This window comes from Phoenix dactylifera, chromosome 2 (assembly GCF_051530095.1).
Source record: "Phoenix dactylifera cultivar Ajwa chromosome 2, Ajwa_hap1_PhDact_Kaust_v1.1, whole genome shotgun sequence".
Lineage (NCBI taxonomy): Eukaryota > Viridiplantae > Streptophyta > Magnoliopsida > Arecales > Arecaceae > Phoenix > Phoenix dactylifera.
This window is the reverse complement of record NC_143191.1, coordinates 39,397,482-39,422,068: the sequence shown is the minus strand read 5'-3', so window position 1 is coordinate 39,422,068 and position 24,587 is coordinate 39,397,482. Positions and strand designations below refer to the sequence as shown.

Sequence of the window (24,587 nt, the reverse complement as noted above, 5' to 3'; positions counted from 1 at the left end):
TAGGAGAAGGTCGGCTGTGTAAGGCTTGGGCTAGGGGTGGGTAAATCAACTCCCTCTAGATTGTATTAGGCTAGCATGAACCCTTACCATTCTTGCTAAAGTTCTTTTATTGTTGTCTTTTGAATTGAATCTATTGTTTCCGTTTTTCGTATCGTGTGATTCTTCCTGCCGAGCACCAACAAAGAAGAAGCATAGGCAAGGTTCCAAAGATAGCAACATATAGTTGTGTTACCTGCCCTAAAGACAGTCCCGCATTAACCAACATCCATCTCCCTCGGCGGAATCTTGGTGCAGGGTTTGGGACCGCAACGCCCCACGGGCCAATACTAAATCTGCACAAAGGAATGACTTAGGCCGTGTCTTGATTGCTGCATTGATTCCGATCTCTCCTACGTCGATTCCAGTGGCTGATGATGCTGGCTGCCTGGCATGGGTTAAGCGTTGCTATACACAGGATACAGGCTGATAAGATTGAAATGGGAAGGAGATTCATCTACAGTAGTAGCTTGGCTAAATGGTAAAAATCCTCCCTTACACCCAGTTATCAGGAGTATGAGGGTTATGACTTCTAGGTTACTTCACTTCTCTCGTAACCATGTCCTTGGAGAAGGTAACCAGGCAGCTGATCACCTTGCAAAGGAGGCTTGCATGAACCAGGTGGCGGTTATGAGAACAGATCATTTCCCTACGGATTTCAATCGCTTCATCATGGTTGATGCCCGTCGTGTTCCATATCTTCGACTTTGATCCTTGATCCCTTTGTACCAAAAAAAAAAAGACAAGGCTTCCAGCTCGAGCAAGTAGACAATCGTGAACATATTAGAACATATTAGCCATAATAGTAATGGAGACAAGCCACGCGCTTGCAAACATATTAGAATATAATGCATGAACGTATTAGAACATACCATACAACTGCATGGTATAGATACATGCCATACATGCAAGCACACGTATGCACGTTTATAAACATACATAAATATATTCATACACATGCATGCACACATCATATTAAATAACACCGAGTGTAGACATGCCGATGCATGCTAAGATGCCCACTCATGCATGTGTAATTGTTGGCACATATTAAACATACCGCATGCTGCATATGGGATGGATTGAAGACAGAACCCCCAAAGTGGAGCCTGATGCACCATCTGAGAAGTTACATTTAACTAAAAAGTACAAATAACCGAAAACTTGATAGCTGGAACTGATTATTTTATAATAATCAGATTTAAATTAAATTTTTGATAATCTTACCCGATCAAAGTTGGATGCTATATAGGTTCTGACTTTTTATTGGATCAAACTCGGATGTTACTATGTTCAAACCCAAAACCCTAACATATGCACACAAACTGTATATTCAGCATATATAAATATAAGAATATTAAAAAAAATTGCTATATGAGTTGTATTAATTCCTTTTCTTTAAGTTTGAATATGCATCCTTTTTCTTATGCATGTTCTAATTAACTCTCATCCACTGCTATTTCAGTTCTAAAATCCCAATTGATACTTAGATTTTGATTATATTGCAATCAAACTAAACATCAATGTAAATTTAAAACTATTTCAAAAGTGGTTGAATTTTGTACAAATTCAGTCATTCACTTTCCATACCGCGTTCCTTTCCAAATTCAACATATATCAGACAAATATTGAAGGAAATAAAATCTCAAAAAACTATCATCAACCACAAAGCCTCAACTGGCAATCATTTCTCAATACATATTTATTCAGCTTGAGATTTATAAATTGACTGTCAAGATGAATATATATTCTAAAAAAGGTGAGACCTAAAAGGCATTTTTATACCTGTATCTATTTGTCCTCTAACCTTAAAATGAAAAAATATATGGGAAAAACACAGATTTCTATATGTTTTAAGACTTTTAAGATACAGAGAAGGAAGATCTCCATATGGCAGTGCGAAAATGGGATATACGGTGCCGTCAAGCTGCAGGCACACATTCTCTTTTCTTTCGCTGCTCTTTGAATAAGAGTTCGAGTAGGTGTTTCCATTCTGCATGTTCTCATTCCCCAACAGAAGAATTACCATTCTCTACCTGTGAAGTGTCTGATGCAGCATCATCTATGGATAAATTTGAAATGCTCTCTGCAGCAACACTTCCATCTTCTCCATCGGATAACGGAGATTTTTGCGAGGTAGCATCATCAGCAGACAGCTCGGACAGAGCTTTCTGTGAGGAGGCATCATCCGCAGACAGCTCAGAGCGATCAGAGTCCTCGGATGCTTGCTGCAGGCTCCAGTACATGATGCTGGCTGTGAGAGTGAGAATCATCTTCTGGTTTACCTGCAAGGAAGGATTTAAAGTCATATCCAAGCCCCCCAATAATCCAACAAGTTAAAATAAATGGAGTTCTGTTACTTACAAATACAAGTATTAAAATTTTTCTCTGGCCAAGAAATTTTCTAAATTATTCTCGGGAAACCAAATCAACCAGTATATGGTCAATTATTTATCAAATCTCTAATTAATTGATAAGATTACTCAGCTTCAAGTCACTCATGAATTGCAACTTATATCACTACCTATTGTTGGTGGTGGCGTGACTTTGTTGTTGTCTCCCATGCTTGTTTGAACCAGAATAATGATTTAAATATATCAACTAATTTATTTTCCCTTTTATTTTCTTTTAATGTTCATTATTTGATTCTTTCGTAACCCTGTGCAATTCCCACCCCCCCAGCCCCCCCACACACACCCCAAACAAATTCTTAATCTTTTCATTAGCCAAATTGCTACCAAACACCGCAGCTATTAAGTAGAAATATTTACAGGAAATCAAGAACCATCAATTGCCTGGGCCCAAATACTACCCCCATCAAATAATACAGTCAATCTGACACATGTAGTTGCTGATCAATACATGTGTAGTATGTTGTTTTTAAAGCTAACGATCGTTCCAACAGAACATATTAGACATTGGGAACAATGGCCTACCACCCAAATGGTTAGATGTCTAGATCAGGGAGAAATTAAGACATGGGGCATTAATAAATTGGTCGGCGATTAAGTTGTCATTCACTAGGTTGGCATTGTCAAGGCGCTGCATGCAAAAAAATGATCAAAATTATACTGCTTTTACCTCCATGATATCCTCAGGCAATAAGAAGATGGAACACCCAAGTTTTCTCGCCACACTGATTATGTATGTAGCATTCAATCTCTTCTCCTCATCTGCAGAACCATAATATGCACATTCACACAGTTAGGAGAATGGATCGACTTACTGCATTCTATGATAGACTGTAAAATCTCAATTCCTCCACTGATGCTAATAGTTTGTCCTCCTCTTGTTACCCCAAACTCATGCAAATTAACAAACAAACACAGAAAAGCCCAAAGTGATTCAATTCATGCACCTACTTGGTTAAGGCTAGACTCGGAACTTTAAAGCTAATGCTAGAAATATACCTGTTTCACCCTTGGTAACAATGTTCCAGTTAACAACCCTTGGCTCTACAGCACTGAGAAGCTCGAGGAAAAATAAGCCATTTGATATACTCTTATCCTGAAGGGAGAAATAAGAGTAAATGAAAGGAGCTCCTATGATGTAGCATATAAACCAGTGAACTGCAGAAAAAGAGATGAGAATACCTTGAAACTTTTGATTTGAGAAGTTCTGCCTGTGCTCTTCACTTTACGGTTGGCCCAATTTAAGATATCAGCATCTGTTATCTCTTTTCCTTGTGAATGGCATCTTAGGTTCTTTAGGAGTTGTAAAATATTGAATCTCATCAACTGCCACATATAAGCTTGAAAAAGAAATCCAAGGATAGAACAACAATTTAGGTTGAATAAGCCATCACTAAATAAATTTTAAACCTATGAAGAAAAAAATAACAGGTCTAGCTCAACAGAAATAATAAACAGATGCATAATTATCCATTTACGCAGTTGAGTAGTTTTTGTAACAAACTGGATCAATATAGAAAGCAATCATCACATAGTACCTCAAATAATTATCACATAGTACCTCAGTGCATGGACTAGTCGAATTGGAAGCATTGTCATGCTAGGATATGTAAGACGCTAAAAGCAATACACAACTGTAAATATTCATGGCAGTAATAGTGAAAATGATAAATAAGTTTGGATGGAATAATGTGAGCAGTGTTGGAAGTGATAATTGCGGTGCTTCAACATTTGATCTCGTAATCGCAAAAAGGATCAACAAATCTACATATATACGTCAGGGACTGACCTCAAAGGTGATAAGCTTGACAGATAGAATCCAGAAGCAGTAACTTGCTGCAAGCATAGTTTGCTGACAAAATATATGCACCTCTCAATCTTAAATTGCTCTCTTTCCCCTCACATCATCATAGGCACAGGAAGAAGTTATGATAAGCATAATCATGTACTGCCATACTCCTATAATCACTAATTGTACTGATTGTGAAGTTGATACTTGTGTGTTTACATCTTATCTATAAAACGGTTAAATGGTTCATGAAATTATGAAACTAATGACTGTCATTTTATCTAATCAACACAGACCATGAGTTGAGAGGTGTGTAGGACCCCTGCGTTCAGACATGTCTTGAGGTGGTCCTTGTGATTGGCTGAGTTTCCATTTCTGACCATCATTCAACTAGGAAGTCAATTCTGCAAGCACTGGATGAGTGATCCATGAAAAAGCAATTGACTGCTATCTTGAAGAAAAACAGTAGTTATGTGAGCCAAAATTAATCCTCAGTGCTTGGCTGCTGACTGATGCACTCTAGTTGGAATCCACTTATCCTAACAAATCATAGGGAGGACACAATCACACAGAGGAGGACAATGACTCGTGTCAGGAGATCTTCTTGGATGAGTGAACCTCATGTTAGAGGCTTACAAAGATTTCATGAAGGACCCAAGAATAGCAACCCTGAACTTTGGTACTGCAGACAGTGCCGGCTCGAGCCTTAGGCGACCGAGGCGGTCGCCTAAGGCCCCCGGCCCAGGGAAGGCCCCACCCAGCCATGTCATGTTTTTTTTTTTTATTGCTCCATTAATGGCTGGCGCTTGGCGTGGGCGGTGGCGTCTGGCTGGCACTCTGGCAGAGTGTGGGACAGTGGGAGTGGGCGGTGGCGTCTGGAAGACGGACGGCGACTGGCGACGGGGACGGACGATGGCTACCGGGCTCCGCCCGTACGTCGCTCCAGGCCTACAGCCTGCAGGCTGCAGCGCGTCCCTTCGGCAGTTCGGCCAACGTCGAGTCGTCGACAACGACGACAAGCAACGGGCGGGCAACCTTGTCCCTTCAGTCCTCTCCAGCTCTCCTCGCCGACGGCCGACGTCGCCGTCCTCGACTCCGAGCTCCGACCTCCAAGCTCCGAGGCTCCGAGCTCCGGTCCACCGTGCGTCCGTGCAGTCCGTGCTGCCTCCTCCTCGGCTCCGAGCTCCGGCCTCCTCTGCTCCTCAGCTTCGGGCCTCCAGCCTCCCGTCCTCTCCTCGCCGACTTCGAGTCTCCGAGTCGCCGTCCTCGTCTCCTCCGACCTCCGAGCTTCACGGCGACCGAGGCGGCGAGCCCTCCCGAGTCCCGACTTCCGACTCCGAGTCTGACTTCCTCCTCAGCTCTTCGCCTCTTCCGAGTCTCCGACCTCCCATTCCCCAGAGGAGGTTCTTGCCCCCCCACCTCAACCTCCCAACCTCCTCTCGGGAAAAAAAAAACCCGTCCTCTCTCTCCCCGCTCGTACCATCGTAGCCATGGCTCCCGAAAGCTTCACCGACAAGAATGCGGTATTCAAAAAGCTCAAATCTAAGTCGGAGAACAAGGTAATCTGTTCAAGTTCTTCTCTTTCTTTTTCTTCTTCTTCTTCGTCTTTTTTTGCTTTTTTCCCCCCTTATATTGGAATCAGTCTCGTAGGTTTGTCCTTGTAAATTTGCTCTGGGTTCGACTCAATTTCGATCACTTGTTTTCCTGAAAATCATTTGGGTTTGGGGGATCTGCTGCGGGAACTCCAGATCCCGACGGGATCCTCCAGATCTGATCGCTTCTGACCGTGGATCTTTCCGTCTCAGATGTGCTTTGATTGCAATGCTAAGAACCCTACATGGGCGTCGGTGACGTACGGGATCTTCCTTTGCCTCGACTGCTCGGCCGTCCACCGTAGCCTCGGCGTACACATCAGCTTCGTGAGGTATGGGATTGTTATTGTCTTTTGTTGATTTAGCAAAGGAGGCAACTTCTAGGGTTCCCCTTCATGTCCTTGTGGTTCATTCCGGTTTTTCTCTGATTAATTTGAAGGTCGTTTCTGAATTTTCAACCATCGGCCCTTTCAAAACCCTGAGGCGATGATGTTGCTGTCGCTGCATATCTTTATAGCTATTTTTTTTTTTTAAAGATGTTCAAAGCCTCAAAACATGCAACTTTGGAATTATATACCTGATAAGATGAAACTGATTATAGGTAACCCCTAGTGCATAATGAATGAGTAGATGGTATTGACGTGGCATTCCCTTCCCTTCAATAGAAGTTGAGATCAAGCTAATCAGATGCTAATAGAATTCTTGCTAGCCAGCTGCATTCTTGATGCCCCTGGGGGGTAACCACCGTGCACTGAACTGTATGGAGATGATAATAGTTTTGGGATAACAAGATCAGCTGAAGAATCTTTTAGAATTGATTACTTTTTATATACAATAGATCAAGCTATTTTTTCAATTCAAAATAGGTTTGAACAATTTACCGTATATGAAAATATTTTTGGTTTTTTGTTTAATTTTAGAAAGTTAAAATCTTTGAATGAAGATGATTTGAAAAAGTGTTGTCTTAATCTTGAAAACTTTTTAAAGCATGGTGAATATTCTGATATTGATGGTATCGATCTGTTTTCAGAGTTAAAAATTTTAAAAGAATTTTTACAAATAGAAACTAGTACCCCTATTGATATTCTTTTCCAAATGCATGCATTGCATATAGGATATTATTAACAGTACATGTAACAGTTGCTTCTGCTGAAAGAAGTTTTTCAAAATTAAAGTTGATAAAATCTTATTTGCGATCAACTATGTCACAAGAAAGATTAAATGGATTAGCTATATTATCGATTGAAAATAGTATTTTAATGGATCTTGAGTATAAAAGTTTAATTAGTAATTTTGCTTCTCAAAAAGCTAGACGAATTATTTTTAAATAAAAATTTTAAAATATTTTTTTAAAAAATTATTATTTAAATAATAATAAAAAAGGCCTCTTCTAATGAGTTCGCCTAAGGTCCCCAAATGTATTGAGCCACCCCTGACTGCAGATATTAAAAATAGGTTTAGAAGTGAACTAACAGGGGAATTGATATATAGCCCACAAAATGACTATAATTATACAGTCCTCGTATATAGTCAATTACTCATACAAAGATGAAAAATATACCATACAAGCATAACAAGGAAAAATTTCCCACAATGCAAATACAAACAACGGGTTACCAAATGAATGTAGCAACTATCTAGAATTGTAATCTGGCAATATTATATAACTGCAAACTTGTCCAATTCCATGGATACTATACAATCTAGAACCATGTCATGTTACAACAGAACATATGATTATTTCATGGCCGAAGCTCCAACAAAGCTGGGCCTTTTGAGTTTGTTGAGACCTAATATATTTAAGTGTTTAGAGCCCAAGATTACAATTTATATGTATGTTTCATGTGCATGATAATGAAGATGATAAAATATTTTAGAGATATTATAGCAATAAAATTAAACTTGGGAGATAACACACATGGAGGAAACTGGTAAAAAGGCTGCTAAACTGCAGAACAATGGATTGAAACTAGGGAAAGTAAAGGTCAACTTGAATCCTGCAGGAAATAGTAAATATAAACTCACCAAGAATTAGCTTCTTATTTCCTTGTACGATGTCATTACCCGCTATGTTAACAAGTGAGAACTTTAACTGTTTCCCAATCCTTATAACTTGATTGCAGTTCTCTACTTTTCTGAAGGGCATCTTGATGGGAGGTTTTGTTGCATGCTTCCAATTAACTGATCCGGGGGAAATTTTGTCAAGTACTTCCAAAAGAACCCATCTGTACCAGTCTGATAACAATCAGCAACATTAGCAAAAAGGCAAATATTTATTGCAAGAAATGCTTACCCATTTCTGACATCCTCAAACAAATCATTAACATATGTATCAACTCCAAGACTGTTGATCCATAACCGAAAAGCCCTTTCTTCTCTAGACACTTGCACATCATCAGGCATCATCTCTGCAAAGGAGATTTTTTTGCTATCTATAGACAGACCATTTCTGCAAAAATTGACTTATGATTAGTGTATAACCTTTCTTACTCCAAAAGAGTAGAAAGAAAGATCTCTTATTCTTTTTCTGATAACAATGATGAATTGTCACAAGAATTTTATACAACAAAACAAGAGTTCTAGGTCAACCTAAATGCAGATTCTTTCAAATGGCACAGAACACACGCATTCCAATTTTCCTTTTCTTAATTGAACATCTTAAAGACTGTGCTAATCCAAACAGTTGGGACAAGGCTTGATGGTTATGGTACAGAATATAAAGTTCATTCCACGTATTCCAGCTACAAATATAATGGCCAAGATATAAGTAAGAAGGATACTGTACGTTAACGTGTTAGCTGATTAGAATAACAAATTGATTAATAGGAATAATTACAGAAACATGAAAAGAGATACTTTGAAGTTTGAACATGAAAAATGCTGGAGAAATCCAAATTTCCTTTTTATTAATTTAATAAAGCTAAACAGAATCTTATATTCAACTTAGAGAGAGAGAGAGAGATTATGTTAGCAGCGAGCTGAAATTTGAAGACTTTTTGCTCATATGTAAAACATGACAATGATACATATGATACCATTTTTCTCCCAGGAATGGTTTCAAATCCTGGTGGAACATCCCGTGGGACAATAGGATGAGGTAGTCTTCCACGTGTTGGGACAGGTCCCATCATCGTTCTAGTATCTCGATCGGCACATCATAAGACATCTCCTATCCCACATATCGGGACGAGGTGGGACAGCCGCACACCCCTTCCATGGAAAAAGCTTTGTCCCATGGGATTTAAAACCTTGCGGGAGAAACATTGTCAGCCCCAAGAACTTGCATGGGTAAAACGCTACATACTACCAATATTTTCACAAATAATTATACACATAACAAATAAGCTATGTAGCAAATAGACTTTTCCACCAATAATCGTACACAGCCAATAAATCACATCCCATCTATATGACATCAGATTTATAAATTCTTTATCAGCCTCATTCTTACCAACGGCAAATCCTCAACCATTATTGTTTTTTTCTCCACAAATGCTTCCTTTGACTTAAATCCATGTTTCTAACATTTTACCCCCTCTTTCGCAACTGGTTTACACATTTGAACCTCTTTTAGTAAAGGTATATTATCTTGTCATCAAACTCAATCATCATTACTTTATCCTCTCTCTAAAATACAAGTATGTACTTAATTACGTTCCTTGCCTTATAACTTTCTGCAACTGAATAACGCTTAGTCTAGGGCCTAGAATCATTTGCATTCAAAGTAAAACTGCATTCAACATGTCCCATTTTTATTCAACAAATACTATGATTTATAGTGTCCTTTTATTTTTCTTATTTCATAACACTAAATGTTTGTATAGCATGCACCATAGGTGGTGATATGTAATCTATAAAGAGGTAAGGACTAAAGACTGAACCTTTGGTGTAGGCTCACAGCAGCTAAAAACTTATTCTTCTTACAATAACTACTGCCACATTTTTCACTAAGGGCTCGTTTGGTTCGCGGGAAAAGAAGGGGGAAAGTGTGGTCAACGGGAAAGTAATGAGATGCCTCTTGTTTGGTTGGAGTTTTCAAAGGAGAGAGACGAGAAAGTTGTATTCCCATGGGAATATGATTCCCACATTTCATGGAAAAGTCTTTTCCATGAGAAACATGGAAAAGTTACTTTCCCATGAGGCGGGAATCACTTCATTTTTACTTTTTTCCAAAAAGGCCCTTCAGCATTAAAGAAGCATTAAAGAGGCATTAAACACCTAATTTTTATTAAGGGCATAATAGGAATTATACATAACTTTCCTAGGAAAGTGGATGGCCAACCAAACATAAGCACTTTGGAAATTTGTCACTTTTCCATGATCAACCAAACATGCCAAAAGTACTTTCCTAGGCATCCTCTTCCTAGAAATTTGTTTTCCAGAAATCATATTCCTAGGAGGGAAAATGCTTCCCGCGAACCAAACGAGCCCTAACACCTTCTACATGTCCTTATTTCTCTGAATAAAAACTATCACGATACTTTCTTCCTGACACCTACCTAATTTTTCTCTAGTTTCTCCCATCATAGAAGTTTCTTTCCAAAATCAAGTACATCGATAGTCTTTCCCCTCGGTACCTGTTTATCAAATTTTTAAACGAGGAAGTAAGCTAACTAGCCACTAACGATCATTGTTTGTGCTGTATTACCTTTTCCCAAAAATCAAGTCAGACCCCTAAGTTCAATCCAGTTAGTTTTTAGTAACTTTCACAACTGGAAGAAAGGAAATGATGGAAATTTCATTTAGATTTTAAATAGTCACAATGACATGTGAAAACAAATTTTTCTGTAAGATTGCTTCATGATTTGCTGACATTTTTAACACATTGTTAAGACCCTCACCGACACATATTAGAGAAGTATCCAAGTTAAATACCTCCTTGGCATCATTTGCCTTGTCTTATCTTACAAGATTTTTTTTATTCACCTAAATATTTCTGTTAAATAATTACAACAAATTTATCATTTAAGATTCGGGCTCACGCCATGCCCTAATAGAAGTTTGCATGCCTTTCCTTTTTTAACACTGAAGTTCCCATCAACTCGCTCTTAATGAGGTCTATATTTTTCTTTTCCCTTCACTTTTCCTAACTAATTCGAGATATTCTACTGGTTTTAGAGAAAGGATTATGTTTCTTTCTCTCCTAGTTTTATTTTATTATCATAATCAGAATTTATAGATAAACTTACTGATCCGAGACGATCTCCTGCACTCGGGAGCATCACGGATGGATAAAGCATGATGTGCCGAGTTCCATGCAAACGACGTGTGAACGACGTGCCAAGTTCCATGCGGGAGGAAGAACGACATGCGAACGATGTGCCGAGTTCCATGTGGGAGGAAGAACAACGTGCGAATGACGTGCCTGAGTCCCGCGCACGACGAGCGAGAAGAAGCTCGACATGCCCGAGTCCCATGCAGGGAGGAAGCTCAATGTGCCGAATCCCATGCATGACAAGCCTTGGTCTCCCGAGCCTCGCTGTGGGACGTGGAGAGCCACAACAAACGGGAGGAAGAACACACTTCCTGAGCCATCCCAAGTCATGCACGTTTTTCGTTGTGAGGACGTGGGGCATGGGGAAGCCAGTGAATTGACGTATTGGCCGAGTCTCACATCAGTTGTGATGGGGAGGACGATTAAAAGCTGAAGTCCGGAGGGAAACAAGGGAGGGGAGTTTTGGAAGTAAGAAGAAAGCAGTAGCCTCTGTAACAAAGAATGGTTCTTGTAACAGAGAGAGTCCATTGGACTATCGAGGGTTCTTTCCACTAAAGCTTACTGTTCTTCAATCTCCACCCTCTTGTTTTTTGATCAAGACGAAGGCCACGCGACGTGACCTCCCTTGTTCGGATCAAGTTTTGGTATCAGAGCATTGGTTTTCCACCTGTGCATGGTTCTAACCAAATCCGACTATCAGACAACCGGCGAACCTCTCTCCATCTTGCAAGTTCACCATCGGCCAACAAGGAAGGCCGAATCTTCATCAACAATGTCGGCCGACGATGATTTCACACCAGATCAGCCCAACCTCTCAGCTAAGGTCGATAGGCTGACCACTCAATTTAACGTGGATTCAAGCTCAAACATCTTCCCCACTACCCACGATGGTGAAGAACGATAGCAACAAACCTTCTCCGCCACGAGCTCGTTTGACGACCGTGAAGAATAAGACTGGGGGTACCTCGGTCTTGAAGGAGGAGGAGGACCATGACAACCGGGATGATGCTAGTATTGTATTGTTCACGAAAGGAAGGCCTCAACCCTTCAAAGTTGAGGCCAGAATTGACATTCCAATGTTCGACGGCACCATCGACGCGGAGAAGCTGGACTCTTGGGTGGACCAGCTAGAGACCTACTTCACCCTCTACGGGTTTGGTAGTGGCGAGAAAGTCACGTTTGCATGACGAAAGCTAACCAGCCATGCATTAGCTTGGTGGAACGTGTACTTGAAGACCAACAACAATAGGGAGGTAACATGGGAAGAATTTTCTCACCTTCTGCGCCAAGAATTCTATCCGATGGGATACTCACAGGATTGATGGTCGCGTTGGCACAACTTAAGGCAGCGACAGAACCAAACAGTGCAAGAATACACTACGGAATTCCGGTGCCTAGCAGTGACGCTAGGTATCTAACTCGACAACGAAGACGTTTTCACCAAGTTTGTAGCTAGCCTGCATCGACAAATCCAAAACGAACTACGCTTATATCAAGCAACTAACGTCTCCAATGCTAGTAGCATTGCTATGGCCATCGAGCAGAAGAACAAACCCGGCGGACAACGTGCGTCTGATAGCGGCAAGGAGAAGAGTGGCGGCAACCATCATCCTAAGAAGCACGCCCAAAGGAGTAACTCTTCCTCCTCATCCAAATCAAACAAGTTCTGTGAACATTGCAAAATCACAGGACACAAGAAGGGAAAGTGCTAAACGCACAACGGCGGCAACAATCTCCAATGACCACATCGAACTCAGACGGATCATAGGAGCAGACAAGAGTTTGTCTTTGATGGCAATGCCGAAGGAGACAACCTCGAGTTCGCCGACCGTACTCGATGAGAAGGAGGAGCTGTTCACAATGCGAATTCAAGTGAAGCAAGAAATCATCGAGGCCATCATCGACACCGGCAGTCAAAAGAACCTGATCTCGTCAAGCTTGGTTCAAAAACTAGGACTTGAGAAAACACTACATCCACGACCATACCCGCTTAGATGGATCCAGAAGGACGTGGAACTCAAGATTGACCGCCAGTGCAAATTTTGCTTCGCCATCACTAGTCAATACATCGACAAAGTGACGTGTGAAGTGGTACCTCTTGATATTTGCCAGGTGATTTCTGGCAGTCTGTATCTTTGGGAGCGTGATGCTATCTACTACCGACGCGCCTAGTGGTACCAGTTCGAGACAGACGAGAAGAAATACATCGTCAACAAAAATCGAGCATGCCAAAAGGTGGATTTGGTGACTGCTTGCCAAGCAAGACGGATGGTAAGTGCCTATCAAAAGTTTGTCCTGTTGATGATCCGGCCGGTAGAAATTGAAGCAAAGGTTTTAGCTCTAACATTATCATGTAAAGAGCTGAACAACAAGTTGAATGAACTACTTGACAAGTATGCGAGTTTGTTCACAGAAGCGGATAGGTTACCTCTAAAGCGGGCGGTAGAACATGACATCCAACTCATCTCGGACTCCACATTGCCTAACCTTTTCATGTACCGCAACTCAGTGATGGAGAATGAGGAGATCAAGTGGCAGGTGAACGAACTACTTGAAGCCGGCGTCATCAAACCAAGTAGCTCTCCTTGTGGCTCGCCGATCGTGCTGGTACCAAAGAAAGATGGCGGGTGGCGCATGTGCATTGACTACCTAGCTCTTAACAAAATCAACATCAAAAACCGGTACCCTCTCCCACGCATCGACGACTTATTGGACCAGTTGAAGCACGCAACCGTCTTCACAAAGTTCGATCTCAAATCCGGATATCACCAATTTCGAATCCGCAAAGATGATACGTGGAAGATTGCATTCAAGACACGGCAGGGGTTATTCGAGTGGCTTGTAATGCCATTCGGTCTTTGCAACACCCCGGCCACCTTCATGCGGCTAATGAACAACGTCCTCCGCCCTTCATCGACAACTTTGTCATCGTTTACCTTGACAACATCCTCATTTATAGTCGTTCTTGGGAGGAGCACCTCATGCACGTACAGAAGGTGTTCGAAATCTTGGAGCAACATCAATTGCGCCTAAACCGCAAGAAATGCGAGCTTGACAAACAAACCTTAGTATATATTGGGTTTGTAGTGGGTGGCAGCGAGTTACGAGTCGACCTCGACAAAGTGAAGATGATCAAAGAATGGCCGCGTCCACAATCGGTAACGAAGGTCCAGAGCTTCATAGGAGCTTGTTAGTACCTTCGAAAGTTCATCCGAATTTTTTTTGTCATAGCTTCTAAGCCACATGCATTGACAAAGACCAATCAAACGTTCGCGTGGATGAAGGAACATGAGGATACGTTCCTCCTGTTAAAAAGGAAGATCAGCGAGGCGCCGGTTCTCGCCTTGCCGAACCTACAGAAGAGGTTCGAGCTTGAAGCAAACGCATCGGGATATGCCATGGGGGCTGTCCTAATGCAGGAAGGATGACCCGTGGCATACCACTTGGAGATGTTTCAAGGTGTTGCGAAGAACTACCCGACGTACGACAAAGAGCTACTTGCTCTACACCAGGCGGTCAAGCACTGGCATGTCTACCTCCTTGGCAAGGAGACAGTAGTGCACACTGACCACCGGCCATTACAGTACCTACAGACGCAGACCCGACTGCAGCAAGCCCGACACATGAAGTGGATGACATACCTGCAACAATTCAACCTTGTGATCAAGTACAAGAAGGGCATTCACAACAAATTAGCGGACATGTTGTGACGACCACCGGTAGCGACACTTTGCTTATCAATATTCATGCAAGTACAACCAACTTTTCATGAGTATACCGGCTGGTATGATGAAGATCCCGACTTTCAAAACACATTGGTAGACATAAAATCAAGAAAACCATCCGACTTCATGCTGCGTGATGGGCTCCTTTACAAAGGAGCGCTTTTATGCATACCACAACCTGCCGAGTGCATGAGATACATGCAGAAGGCACATACATCAAAGATAGCCGGTCACGTCGGGGCGACGAAGATGCTACAAAATCTGCTTCGCTACGTCTTTTGGTCGAGAATGCAACAAGACGTGGCCCGTTTCGTCAAAGGGTGTGTATTGTGCAGCACATCCAAACCCGCCAATCAAAAGGTCGGATTATACACCCCACTGCCCGTTCCGACACGACCATGGGAGAGTGTCGCTATGGATTTCTTGGATGGCCTTCCAAGGACGCAGTGAGGACACTACTACCTATTTGTAGTAGTCGATAGGTTCTCAAAAATGGTGGTACTCATGCCTTGCAAGAAGACGGTCACCGGGGAGGAGGCGGCACGACTCTTCTTCGAAAACGTGTGGAAAATATTTGGGCTTCCCAGCTCGAATATATCTGATCGAGACAGCCGGTTCCTGAAAAAAATTTTGGTATGCCTTGTAGGCCAAGATGGATACCAAGCTAAAACGGAGTACCGCATTCCATCCTCAAACCGATGGTCAGACTAAAGTGGTTAATAGAACTGTCGTACACCTACTCTGAGGATATAACGCTCGACACCCAAAAGCTTGGGACGAGAGCATTCCCTTCTTGTAATTTGCCATCAACCACACCATCCACAGCTCAACAAATAAATCGCCATCAGAAGTTTGCCTGGGCTTCTTACCACAAAGCCCTTTTGACCTGGAGTTTACGAACGGGCCTACACCTCAGACCACCAAAGAAGAAGGCGGCATGGTACGAGCGCAATGCTTCTTGGAGAACATTAGGAAGGTGCACCATGAGGTGGAGCAACAGTTCAAAAAAGCGCAACAAAAGTATAAGGAACGCCATGATCGACACCGAGTCAAATGCTACTTCCAGGTGGGCGACCTTGTTTGGTTGCATTTGGAAAAGGAACGTCTGAAAGTAAGGCTGCAAATGGGTTGGGTCGACCCATGACCCGACCCAACATGACCTGCGTAGACCCGACATGACCCGAATTTTAGGACCCGCGGGTCCGGGTTGGGTCCTAAAATTGGATCTGAATCATTTTCTGGGTCAGGTCTGGGTTATCCGAACGGACCCGACACGACCTGAACGGACCCGAAGAGAGAGAGAGAGGAAAAGCAAAAGAGAGCCTCTTCTTTTTTTTGTGTGTGGGTCGTGGTACTATTGGTCGTTTTTAAGTGAATTTATGGCGGGTTTTCAAGGCAGACATGAAGGAGATATGGGTTTCTTAGGAGCTCGTTATCTTGCTTCCATGGCCTTATTATTCTCTAAGGGATGGGAAATGCCAGCCAATGAGGAGGAAAAGCTTTGTACCAAAAAAAAAAAAAGGAGGAACAGCCCTAAGGGGAGTAGGGTTCAAGCGTGGAAGGATAGCAACAAGCATAGGTTCACAGAATCCAAAGGAACCTCGGCCCATCAGGATTCTCTCTCGATCTATTACACTGTTGATACCTCTAGTGTCTCGGTAGCTGGCCTTTTTTTTCCTTCTGTTTTTTGGTTTTTGATTCTTTTAACTTTTGAAGGGAGAAAGTGAGGGAACACTGAACTAAATATGGGTCATGTGCCAGTTTTCTGCAATGGAATTGAATTTTGGAAGAAGGTCTGGGATTTTTTTTGTCCTCCTGAGAAGGGAGCAGGGAGACACCAAGTTCCGTCCAATCAGTCATATAGATAAAAAATAGTGTGATATGAAATTTGGCTTGTAGACCGAATTAGTAAGTCATGGGTCATCTATTCTGACTGGAGGTCCATTGCAAGTCTTTCAAGTCATGGGTCACCCAGCACCTCATAATTATGATATGACCAAATTAGATTTGCCCAAATTCTTTCCCAAAAGCACAAAGAAAGTGGTAACATCTGACCCGGACCTGACTCGGACCCGAACCCGACCCGATCTTCAACCAGATCAGGTCTGGGTCCAAAATTAGGACTCGAACAAAAAACTGGATCGGGTGGGGATCACTCAGAACCCGACCCGACCCGACCCATTTGCACCCCTATCAGAAAGGTGAAGGTAAAAAGCTTAAACCCATCCGTTATGGGCCTTTCAGGAGCCTCCGAAATGTCGGCGACAACGCATGCCAACTAGAACTACCAGTCTACATGGAGATGTACGCGGTTAACGTCAAGAAATTGAAGCCCTTCAAACCATCAATGCTGGATGATGAGCCCGGTGAGACATTGCCGACCATAGAGAATTTGGTGACGGAACAGGAATCTGTGTTGGCAGAAGACACTATTTTGGAGAGGAAGACAACCACAACTACGCGCGGCACCAGGAAATTGTTCCGGGTTGGACGGAAGGGCCAGCGACCCAGTGCAGCAAAATAGTTTTCAAGGAAGACTGGGCAGTCTTAGTTTCCCCACCTTCAGTTCTAGAACCAGCAGGAGCTGGCTCCACCCAAAGAAGGGGAGCCGTGATCCGGGACGATCTCCTGCACTCGGGAGCATCTCGGATGGATAGAGCACGATGTGTCGAGTTCTATGCGAACAACGTGCCAAGTTCCATGCGGGAGGAAGAATGGCGTGCGAACGATGTGCCGAGTTCCATGCGGGAAAAAGAACGACGTGCGAACGATGTGCCCGAGTCCCACGCACGACGAGCGGGAAGAAGCTTGACGTGCCCGAGTCCCATGCAGGGAGGAAGCTCAACGTGCCGAATCCCATGCATGACAGGCCTTGGTCTCCCGAGCCTCACCGTGGGATATAGAGAGCCACAATAAATGAGAGGAAGAAAACACTTCTCGAGCCATCCCGAGTCATGCACGTTTTCCGTTGTGAGGACGTGGGACGTGGGGAAGCCAGTGAATTGACGTATTGGCAGAGTCTCACGTCAGTTGTGATAGGGAGGACGACTAAAAGCTGAAGTCCGGAGGAAAACAAGGGAGGGGAGTTTTGGAGGTAAGAAGAAAGCAATAGCCTCTGTAACAAAAAATGGTTCTTGTAACAGAGAGAGTCCATTGGACTTCCGAGGGTTCTTTCCACTAAAGCTTACTGTTCTTCAATCTCCTCCCTCTTGTTTTCCAATCAGGACGAAGGCTACGCGATGTGACCTCCCTCGTTCGGATCACTTACTAAATGTGTGAGATCTATATCATCTGTCTATGTTATCTATCAGGTAGGACTTTCCAACTGGTATTAGTTTGGAACTTGATAACCCCAAAACTGAATACTTAATCACAAGCATCAAATAGAAGACGAACGACAAAAACAACAAATGAATACTTAGCTCGCTCTCATCTTCAAAATGTGGTTTCCAACAAGAAATTCCCTCAGTTATAATTACCATCATGGGAGTGATTTTAGGTTGTTCCTCTCCCTACACAATATCTCTACAATTAATGATTCATATTTTCACCGCAAATCATGTTTATCAAAAGATCAAAACATTCACAATAAGAAGATAATTGAAATCAGTTTAATAGCATGTAATGAGGACCTGACTTTGGATAAAAAAAAGTAGCAAAGATTCACAAGGTCAAGAATAACTTGCTATTCATGTTCACTAATATGTTTCTCTCTTAGAACGAGATGCAGTCAAGTTGCACCTTTTCATTACCTTTCATTGCAGTACTGACAGGAAAAATATGTGCAAATAAGATGAATGTAACAGTAAAATCCAATGGGTGAAGAGGTTCTAGGAAGAAAGAAAAAGAGAGCCAATCATGTATACCTATGATGGAATATTTGTGCAACAAACGCAAGATTGAGATTTGGTGAGCCCTCAACGATATCCTTTGGGCTAAGATATCTTTTGCAGTCCATTTTCTCTGCATGATCAAGCACCATTTTAGCCCTTTCAGTAGGATCTTTGGCATCCAAAGTTGCCGGGGTACAATGCTCAGGGGCAAGAACATTAAGAAGGTATGCGTAAGCCTCTCCATCCTGTAACCAATGGGCATGTAAAATATACCTTTTGCAGCAAAAATATTCTAATAAATAAATGAGATGTTAAATAATAACCACCATTGCATGTATAATGAACAGTACACTAAAATAACAATAGCCGAAAATATATTATCAATGACATGGCATCTAGCGGCTAGGGAATGCATCTCAACAGCTGGTGCTTCGCCTCTATATGGGAATTGCTTGCAGGGTCTATTAAGTGTGACTTGTAGGGTACGTTATTCTCTTCTGGATCACAAATATCAGCTTTTAATATGGTCAGTCTGGACAAAACAGAGAAAGGATAAGATGATATCTTATTCCTTTATGAAGAAATGATAACAGGTCCTTGCCAGAACAAAAGCATACAACTATGGCCATTCCTGGTTAAACCAGATGAATAAATGCTCAGAGGCATCGCAGACTCTCTCATAACTACTACTGATCTCAGACGAAATACTAAGATATTGCTTTACTGCTGAATACTCTTAAGTCCTCAATAGTTATCCATTTGATTCACAAGTGAGTCATCAGAAATATAGGTATTGGAAGGGCTTGAGCATTGCTGAGGTGCTGAAATATACACCAAGATGCACCACAGCCTTCTCTCCCATGACTAATATCTCTTTAAGCACTAAAGTATTGCACTATTGGCATATTAATTGTTTTTAGATCTTCAGCATGATTCAGTCACCCATTTGATTTGCATATGTGTAATCAAAGACAAAAATCTTGCAAGGCTTGAGCAAGGTTGGGGTACTGAAACTTGTAAAAACACAGAAGGATACCAATTCAACTTTCTAATGAACATAATGTCATTTCAGTGGATGATATAAAATGGTCATCAATCTCAACATTATCATCTAGCTTAAAACCATATGCATATAGGTTAAATTCACTGCAGATTGCAAAAATGTCAACCAAAGAAAATTTATGAGAACAAATACATTATACTAAGTTATATTGTTGTACAATTTTGAGTTTCTAAAACCTTGAAAAATGACATGTGAATGTCAGAATCTGATAAACTTTCTTGGATTCAAAAAGTACCTTAACATCAGAAGAAAAATTTGTTATATTTTTTTTGTAGCCTGCTTTCTTGAGATGAAAGTTCATCCATTTAAGTAACATTTTTTCTGGTGCCAAACTCATAAGTTCCTCCACATCCTGTAAAACATAACACCAACATCTCTTAACAAAACAATGCTTTTATAGAATCTGCTAACCCAAAATAACCAAACAATGACCAAAAAGCGAATGCTGACCTTGCTGTCATCTACCAACTCCACTAGTTGAGGTGTCTTCTTTAAGTTGAGATCAGCTAACAGTTGTATCTGAGAATATGATACACCAAGGCAAAACATAGGACTTAGCTGATCTGCTTTCCAACATATGAAATTGCAATACTAATTTTAAATAGCCTTGACATGCATGCATGCATGCATGTGTGTGTGTGTGAGAGAGAGAGAGAGAGAGTGAGAGAGAGAGTGCAATTAAATGAGCCCAGCACCAAATAAGCTGAACCACCATTCTATGCTAAAATGTAATGACAGATTTACCCATGAGACAAGAATAACCAGCATGTACCTTTATAATCTGAGATATCAATCCAAGCACAAGGTGTGGCTGCATTGCAAAAAAAAAAAAAAAAGGTTTAAATCCTCAAAAATAAAGTTACAATAATTGAAATAGAAAGAAGAAATCAACTTCTGCATTGGAACGTAAAACCACAAACTCAGGTTTCAAAGGAAACTCTTGCAGATAGTCAGTATCCAATATAATACAGATGGGAGGGTGGTATCACAAGAAAAATTGAATGCTAGCAAGAAACTTCAGTTGCTCCAAATATCAATAGTAAGAGTTACAATTTGCAGCAAAATAGAAAAGAATTGTCAATTTGTTATTTCTCACTGCACTGCAGTATCGAGATGCAGAAGCTACTCCCATCACCTAACTAAACTTTAGTCAGAAGATAAAATGATTTCCAAGAGTCAAGGATAAATTCTTAAAGAAATTTGAGTTAAAGAAGTAAGCTATTATGACTTTGATCCAAGCATGGACAGGAAGAAATTTGAGTCAAGGATAAATTCTTAAAGAAATTTGAGTTAAAGAAGTAAGCTATTATGACTTTGAGAGAGAGAGTTCATCATGATGAACTCTCTCTCTCTCTCTCTCTAATACTCACCAATGCGTAAATACTTAAGTTTGAGAGTTCTCTAATTGTATGCATTGAACATCCATCAAACCACAAGGCTTAGATGCGTGCATAAAAAAAGAATTCAAAGGGTGTCTTAATAGTGTGACTAAGATAGAAAAATTGAGGTCAAAAATATAAAAGTGACTACAATTTTATTTTTATTAGTAACATGGCTTTCCCTCTAGCTGCTTGAGGTAAAAAAAATAGCCCTTGAGAACTTGATAAAGGATTCAAAAAGCCAACTGCATACAGTATGGAATAAGGCTCAATCAATGGGCCACCAAGCTGATGAATGAAAACTAACTATTTCAGCTTATTTGAATGAAAAGGGAATTTGAAGAACATGACAACAAAATTACATAAAGTGGGGAGCCATGACCACATTTGGTACTCCAAAAAACAAATGCAGCAAAATAACTAAAGAAAAGTCATATGAAGCCAAATAGCAAAACCATTCAGGCTTACCCTTCCTTCAACTAAATCTTGTGTTCCAATATTAACTATGGTGCACCCAATGGCTTTTGCTGAGTTGAGGCAAAGAGTGTGATTCTCATTTCTCTCCCATGGGTTTAGTACTCGTTTTTTGTTAATTGCTCTGTCATCTATGGTCCCCGGCACGGCAACATTGATCAACTTGCTAAATAAAATTGAAGCAAAATCATGAAAATAAGAATAGCAATATCCAAATAATGAGCCGCTTATCTAACATGCATCCAGTAGAATCATTAGAACACACATACTTACAAGATCCCATCAGCCAAGATAAAATTTGAGAATCTCAAGCCACTGAAAATAAATCAATGACAAATTTGTTGAAGATTGACAAGAACCAAACAACTAACCAGAGGAGAACACCATCCTTTGCAAGGTTGAAGAGATCGTTTGTACCCGGATCAAGCGGGAGATAGTTCTTCAAAAATGGGTCATCTCTAAGATAACTGTTGATATGTGCCACATAAGAAGCTCTCTCTGATTCGCTAATAGTGTGCACTTGTGTGGTTGTAGCGGTCTTCAGGAATGCTGATGAGTCTTTTGAAACGCCCAATTTGCCTGCAGTCCGTGCTTGGAGATTTAGATATGCCTGCTCAATTCACCAATTCTTCTTCACCAAATCTTGACCCCAATCCTACTACATAAAGAAGAGGATACAATGACAACAACAGAAAACAAGACAATACCCGAAGGAATGTTTCAAAGTCAATCTCCTGGCTGGTATCAGGGTATGACTCGCACAAGACTGCAGAGATCTCTTCCTCGGTGAGCACCTCATTGAGACCCTTGAGCTTTCCCATCGCTGCCGGCAAGTTACTAACCGCCACTTGGCCCGACTCCCTCTTCAAAGAGAGGAACTGTTCGATCCCACCCCAAAATAAATAATTAAGTGAACAAGCCAACAAGCAACGCCACTTGAAATCGAAACAAAAGAATTGAGTCTGGTTTCTAGCATCTTACCTTGGATTTGAGGCCCCGTAGTACAACCTGGGTGAATTGGCTCTGGAGCCAGGGATCGGAGACAAGAACCCCAACGTAACCAGACATTTTTTTTCTTTTCCAATTTAATTGATCTTGCAACCTTATTCACTCAGTTCTTGATTAACCGAGACAGGGAACAAAATTACAAAAACCCCAATGAAAAATAACCCCTTTTTGAGTTCAATTCAGTTTGGAATCCGAAAACCAGCAGGCAGAATCACCGATTTTTTCAACTCCAACGCCTGAGAAAAGCATTAAAACCAAAGAAAAACTCAAGAAAAGAGCTACGTTTGCCAAATAAGCAATCTTTCTCCAGACTTCCAATCGAAATAGGAGGGCGCGGAGGGACTGCAACTTGAGGGGCAACAGAGCGCACCCACCTGCAGGAACACGGATTCACAAGGCAATGATGCTCCTTTTCCTCTTGTTTCCTCTGTTTCTCGTTGTCAGGTCTTTTCCTTCCTCTGCTCTCTTTCTTGCACTTCTTTGCTTTGTTTTTTGTCTTCTGATTTCAGATTTCGTAATGGGCAGAGGGAAGGTAGGGGAAGGGCTGAATTCAGATCGAAATCGGAAAACCAACTCAAGAACCGAACGATTTACGAATCCAACAGAACACCGATTTTTTCACCTGCAGCGCAAAGCATTAAAACCAAAGAAAAACTCAGGAAACGAGCTACAATCGCAAACAGATCCAATCTTTCTCAAGATTTTCAAGAAACAAACAGAGAGAGGCGGCAGAGCGAACGCACCAGCAGGAACAAGGATTCACGCGGCAAAGAGGCTCCTTTTCGGATCCTTTCCTTTCTCTCCACTCTATTACTTCTCCTTTTTCTTTGAATTTCGTTGGGGTGGAGAAGAAGGAAAGGGAAAAGACCCCCTCTTTCGATGTCTCGCGGCCGAAAGAGGTGATGGATGACAGGAGAAAAGGGTGCTCAAGAGAAGAATAGAGGGCAGCCGCGAAGACACAGGAGAAGACAACAGAACTTGCCGCCTTTTATAGCCACCGCCCTCGTCATGAAAGATGGATGCCGGTCATGCATTGGTCTGACCCTGTAGACCCATCCATACGCGTAAACCTCACATGCATTTGGGTGGTATGGGTTTTGTGAAATTCCTGCACTACAATATTTGTGCACGCCGGCCTGCCTGCACAATAGAGTTGGGATATTTGATACATGTTTTGCATCACAGAAAGTCATAAAACTCCGTAGTAATGAAAAGTTACCTCAGGTACTTCAAAATATTTCATTTTTTAATTTTATTCAGTGCATCCATCAGATATGATTCATTCACCTTAGCAAAAAAGAAATATATATATATATAAAGCTCTGAATAGCTATCATATTATTTATATAGAATACGGACATTTGTCACTTAATCTCATAACATGCTATGTTTAGCTTCTAAACACGATCCTTTTAATTTCTGAAATCAACAACGGCCATTTATAGAGGATTTTACAACTCTCTGACACAGAATGCATATTATAAAGGATCTAACTCTATTTATACATGCACGTAGGAGACATTTATTTGTGTGTATGCGTTGGGGGGTTGGATGGTCCACCGCATGGAACTTGGACTAAAAAAATTGGAGCTGAGGGCAGTCTGGGCGGATCTTCGACATGCTCAATATATGCTATTAGCTAGTTCAATCATCTTGGAAGGTGACTTAGCCACGGTCATCAATTGTATTGGGGGAGTCCGAGGGTCGTTACTGGTGGCCATCTATTGCTTCATGACATTTGAAGTTATCCACACTAAGTATGTGTTTAGATAAGCTAATGAAGCTGCGGACTGGATGGCCACCTACGTGGCCAACCACGCCGGTAGTACCGTGTGGACAGAAAATAGGGTGTTGTTTCGGAAGCTCTGTAATATTTTATTTTCTGACTTTATTGGATATATCCATGCACGTATTGTGTGAATTATCCGTCATAGCACCAAAAAAAAAAAAGGAGTTAGGGTGGGGGTGCAGAGGAGGCATACAATGACAGAGTTTCATAAGATGTATTTAGTTTGAGTCATTGAACCTCATAGTAGAGAATCTTTTGCATGCATGACAACCA

General features: G+C 41.5%; 1 protein-coding gene across 2 annotated transcripts; it reads right to left on the bottom strand.

Annotated features, from left to right (window-relative positions):
- Window positions 1-1,714: 1,714 nt before the first annotated feature.
- On the bottom strand, window positions 1,715-23,486 carry LOC103713561 (fimbrin-4). 2 transcript variants are annotated; one of them, XM_008800537.6, is made up of 16 exons: window positions 23,269-23,486; window positions 22,900-23,147; window positions 22,499-22,761; window positions 22,225-22,395; window positions 21,889-22,127; window positions 21,512-21,683; window positions 20,437-20,475; window positions 20,115-20,183; window positions 19,900-20,016; window positions 18,635-18,846; window positions 8,122-8,277; window positions 7,854-8,053; window positions 3,630-3,787; window positions 3,447-3,543; window positions 3,118-3,209; window positions 1,715-2,321 (listed from the first exon to the last, which is right to left on the bottom strand). In XM_008800537.6, the coding sequence occupies exons 3-16, from the start codon at window positions 22,583-22,585 to the stop codon at window positions 2,040-2,042; spliced, it is 2,091 nt and encodes a 696-aa protein (XP_008798759.4). In that variant the 5' UTR covers window positions 22,586-22,761; window positions 22,900-23,147; window positions 23,269-23,486; the 3' UTR covers window positions 1,715-2,039. The 2 variants fall into 2 exon arrangements, with proteins under 2 accessions (XP_008798759.4, XP_089785102.1); XM_089928976.1 differs by having other exon boundaries at window positions 22,499-23,147; window positions 23,269-23,485.
- Window positions 23,487-24,587: the final 1,101 nt, after the last annotated feature.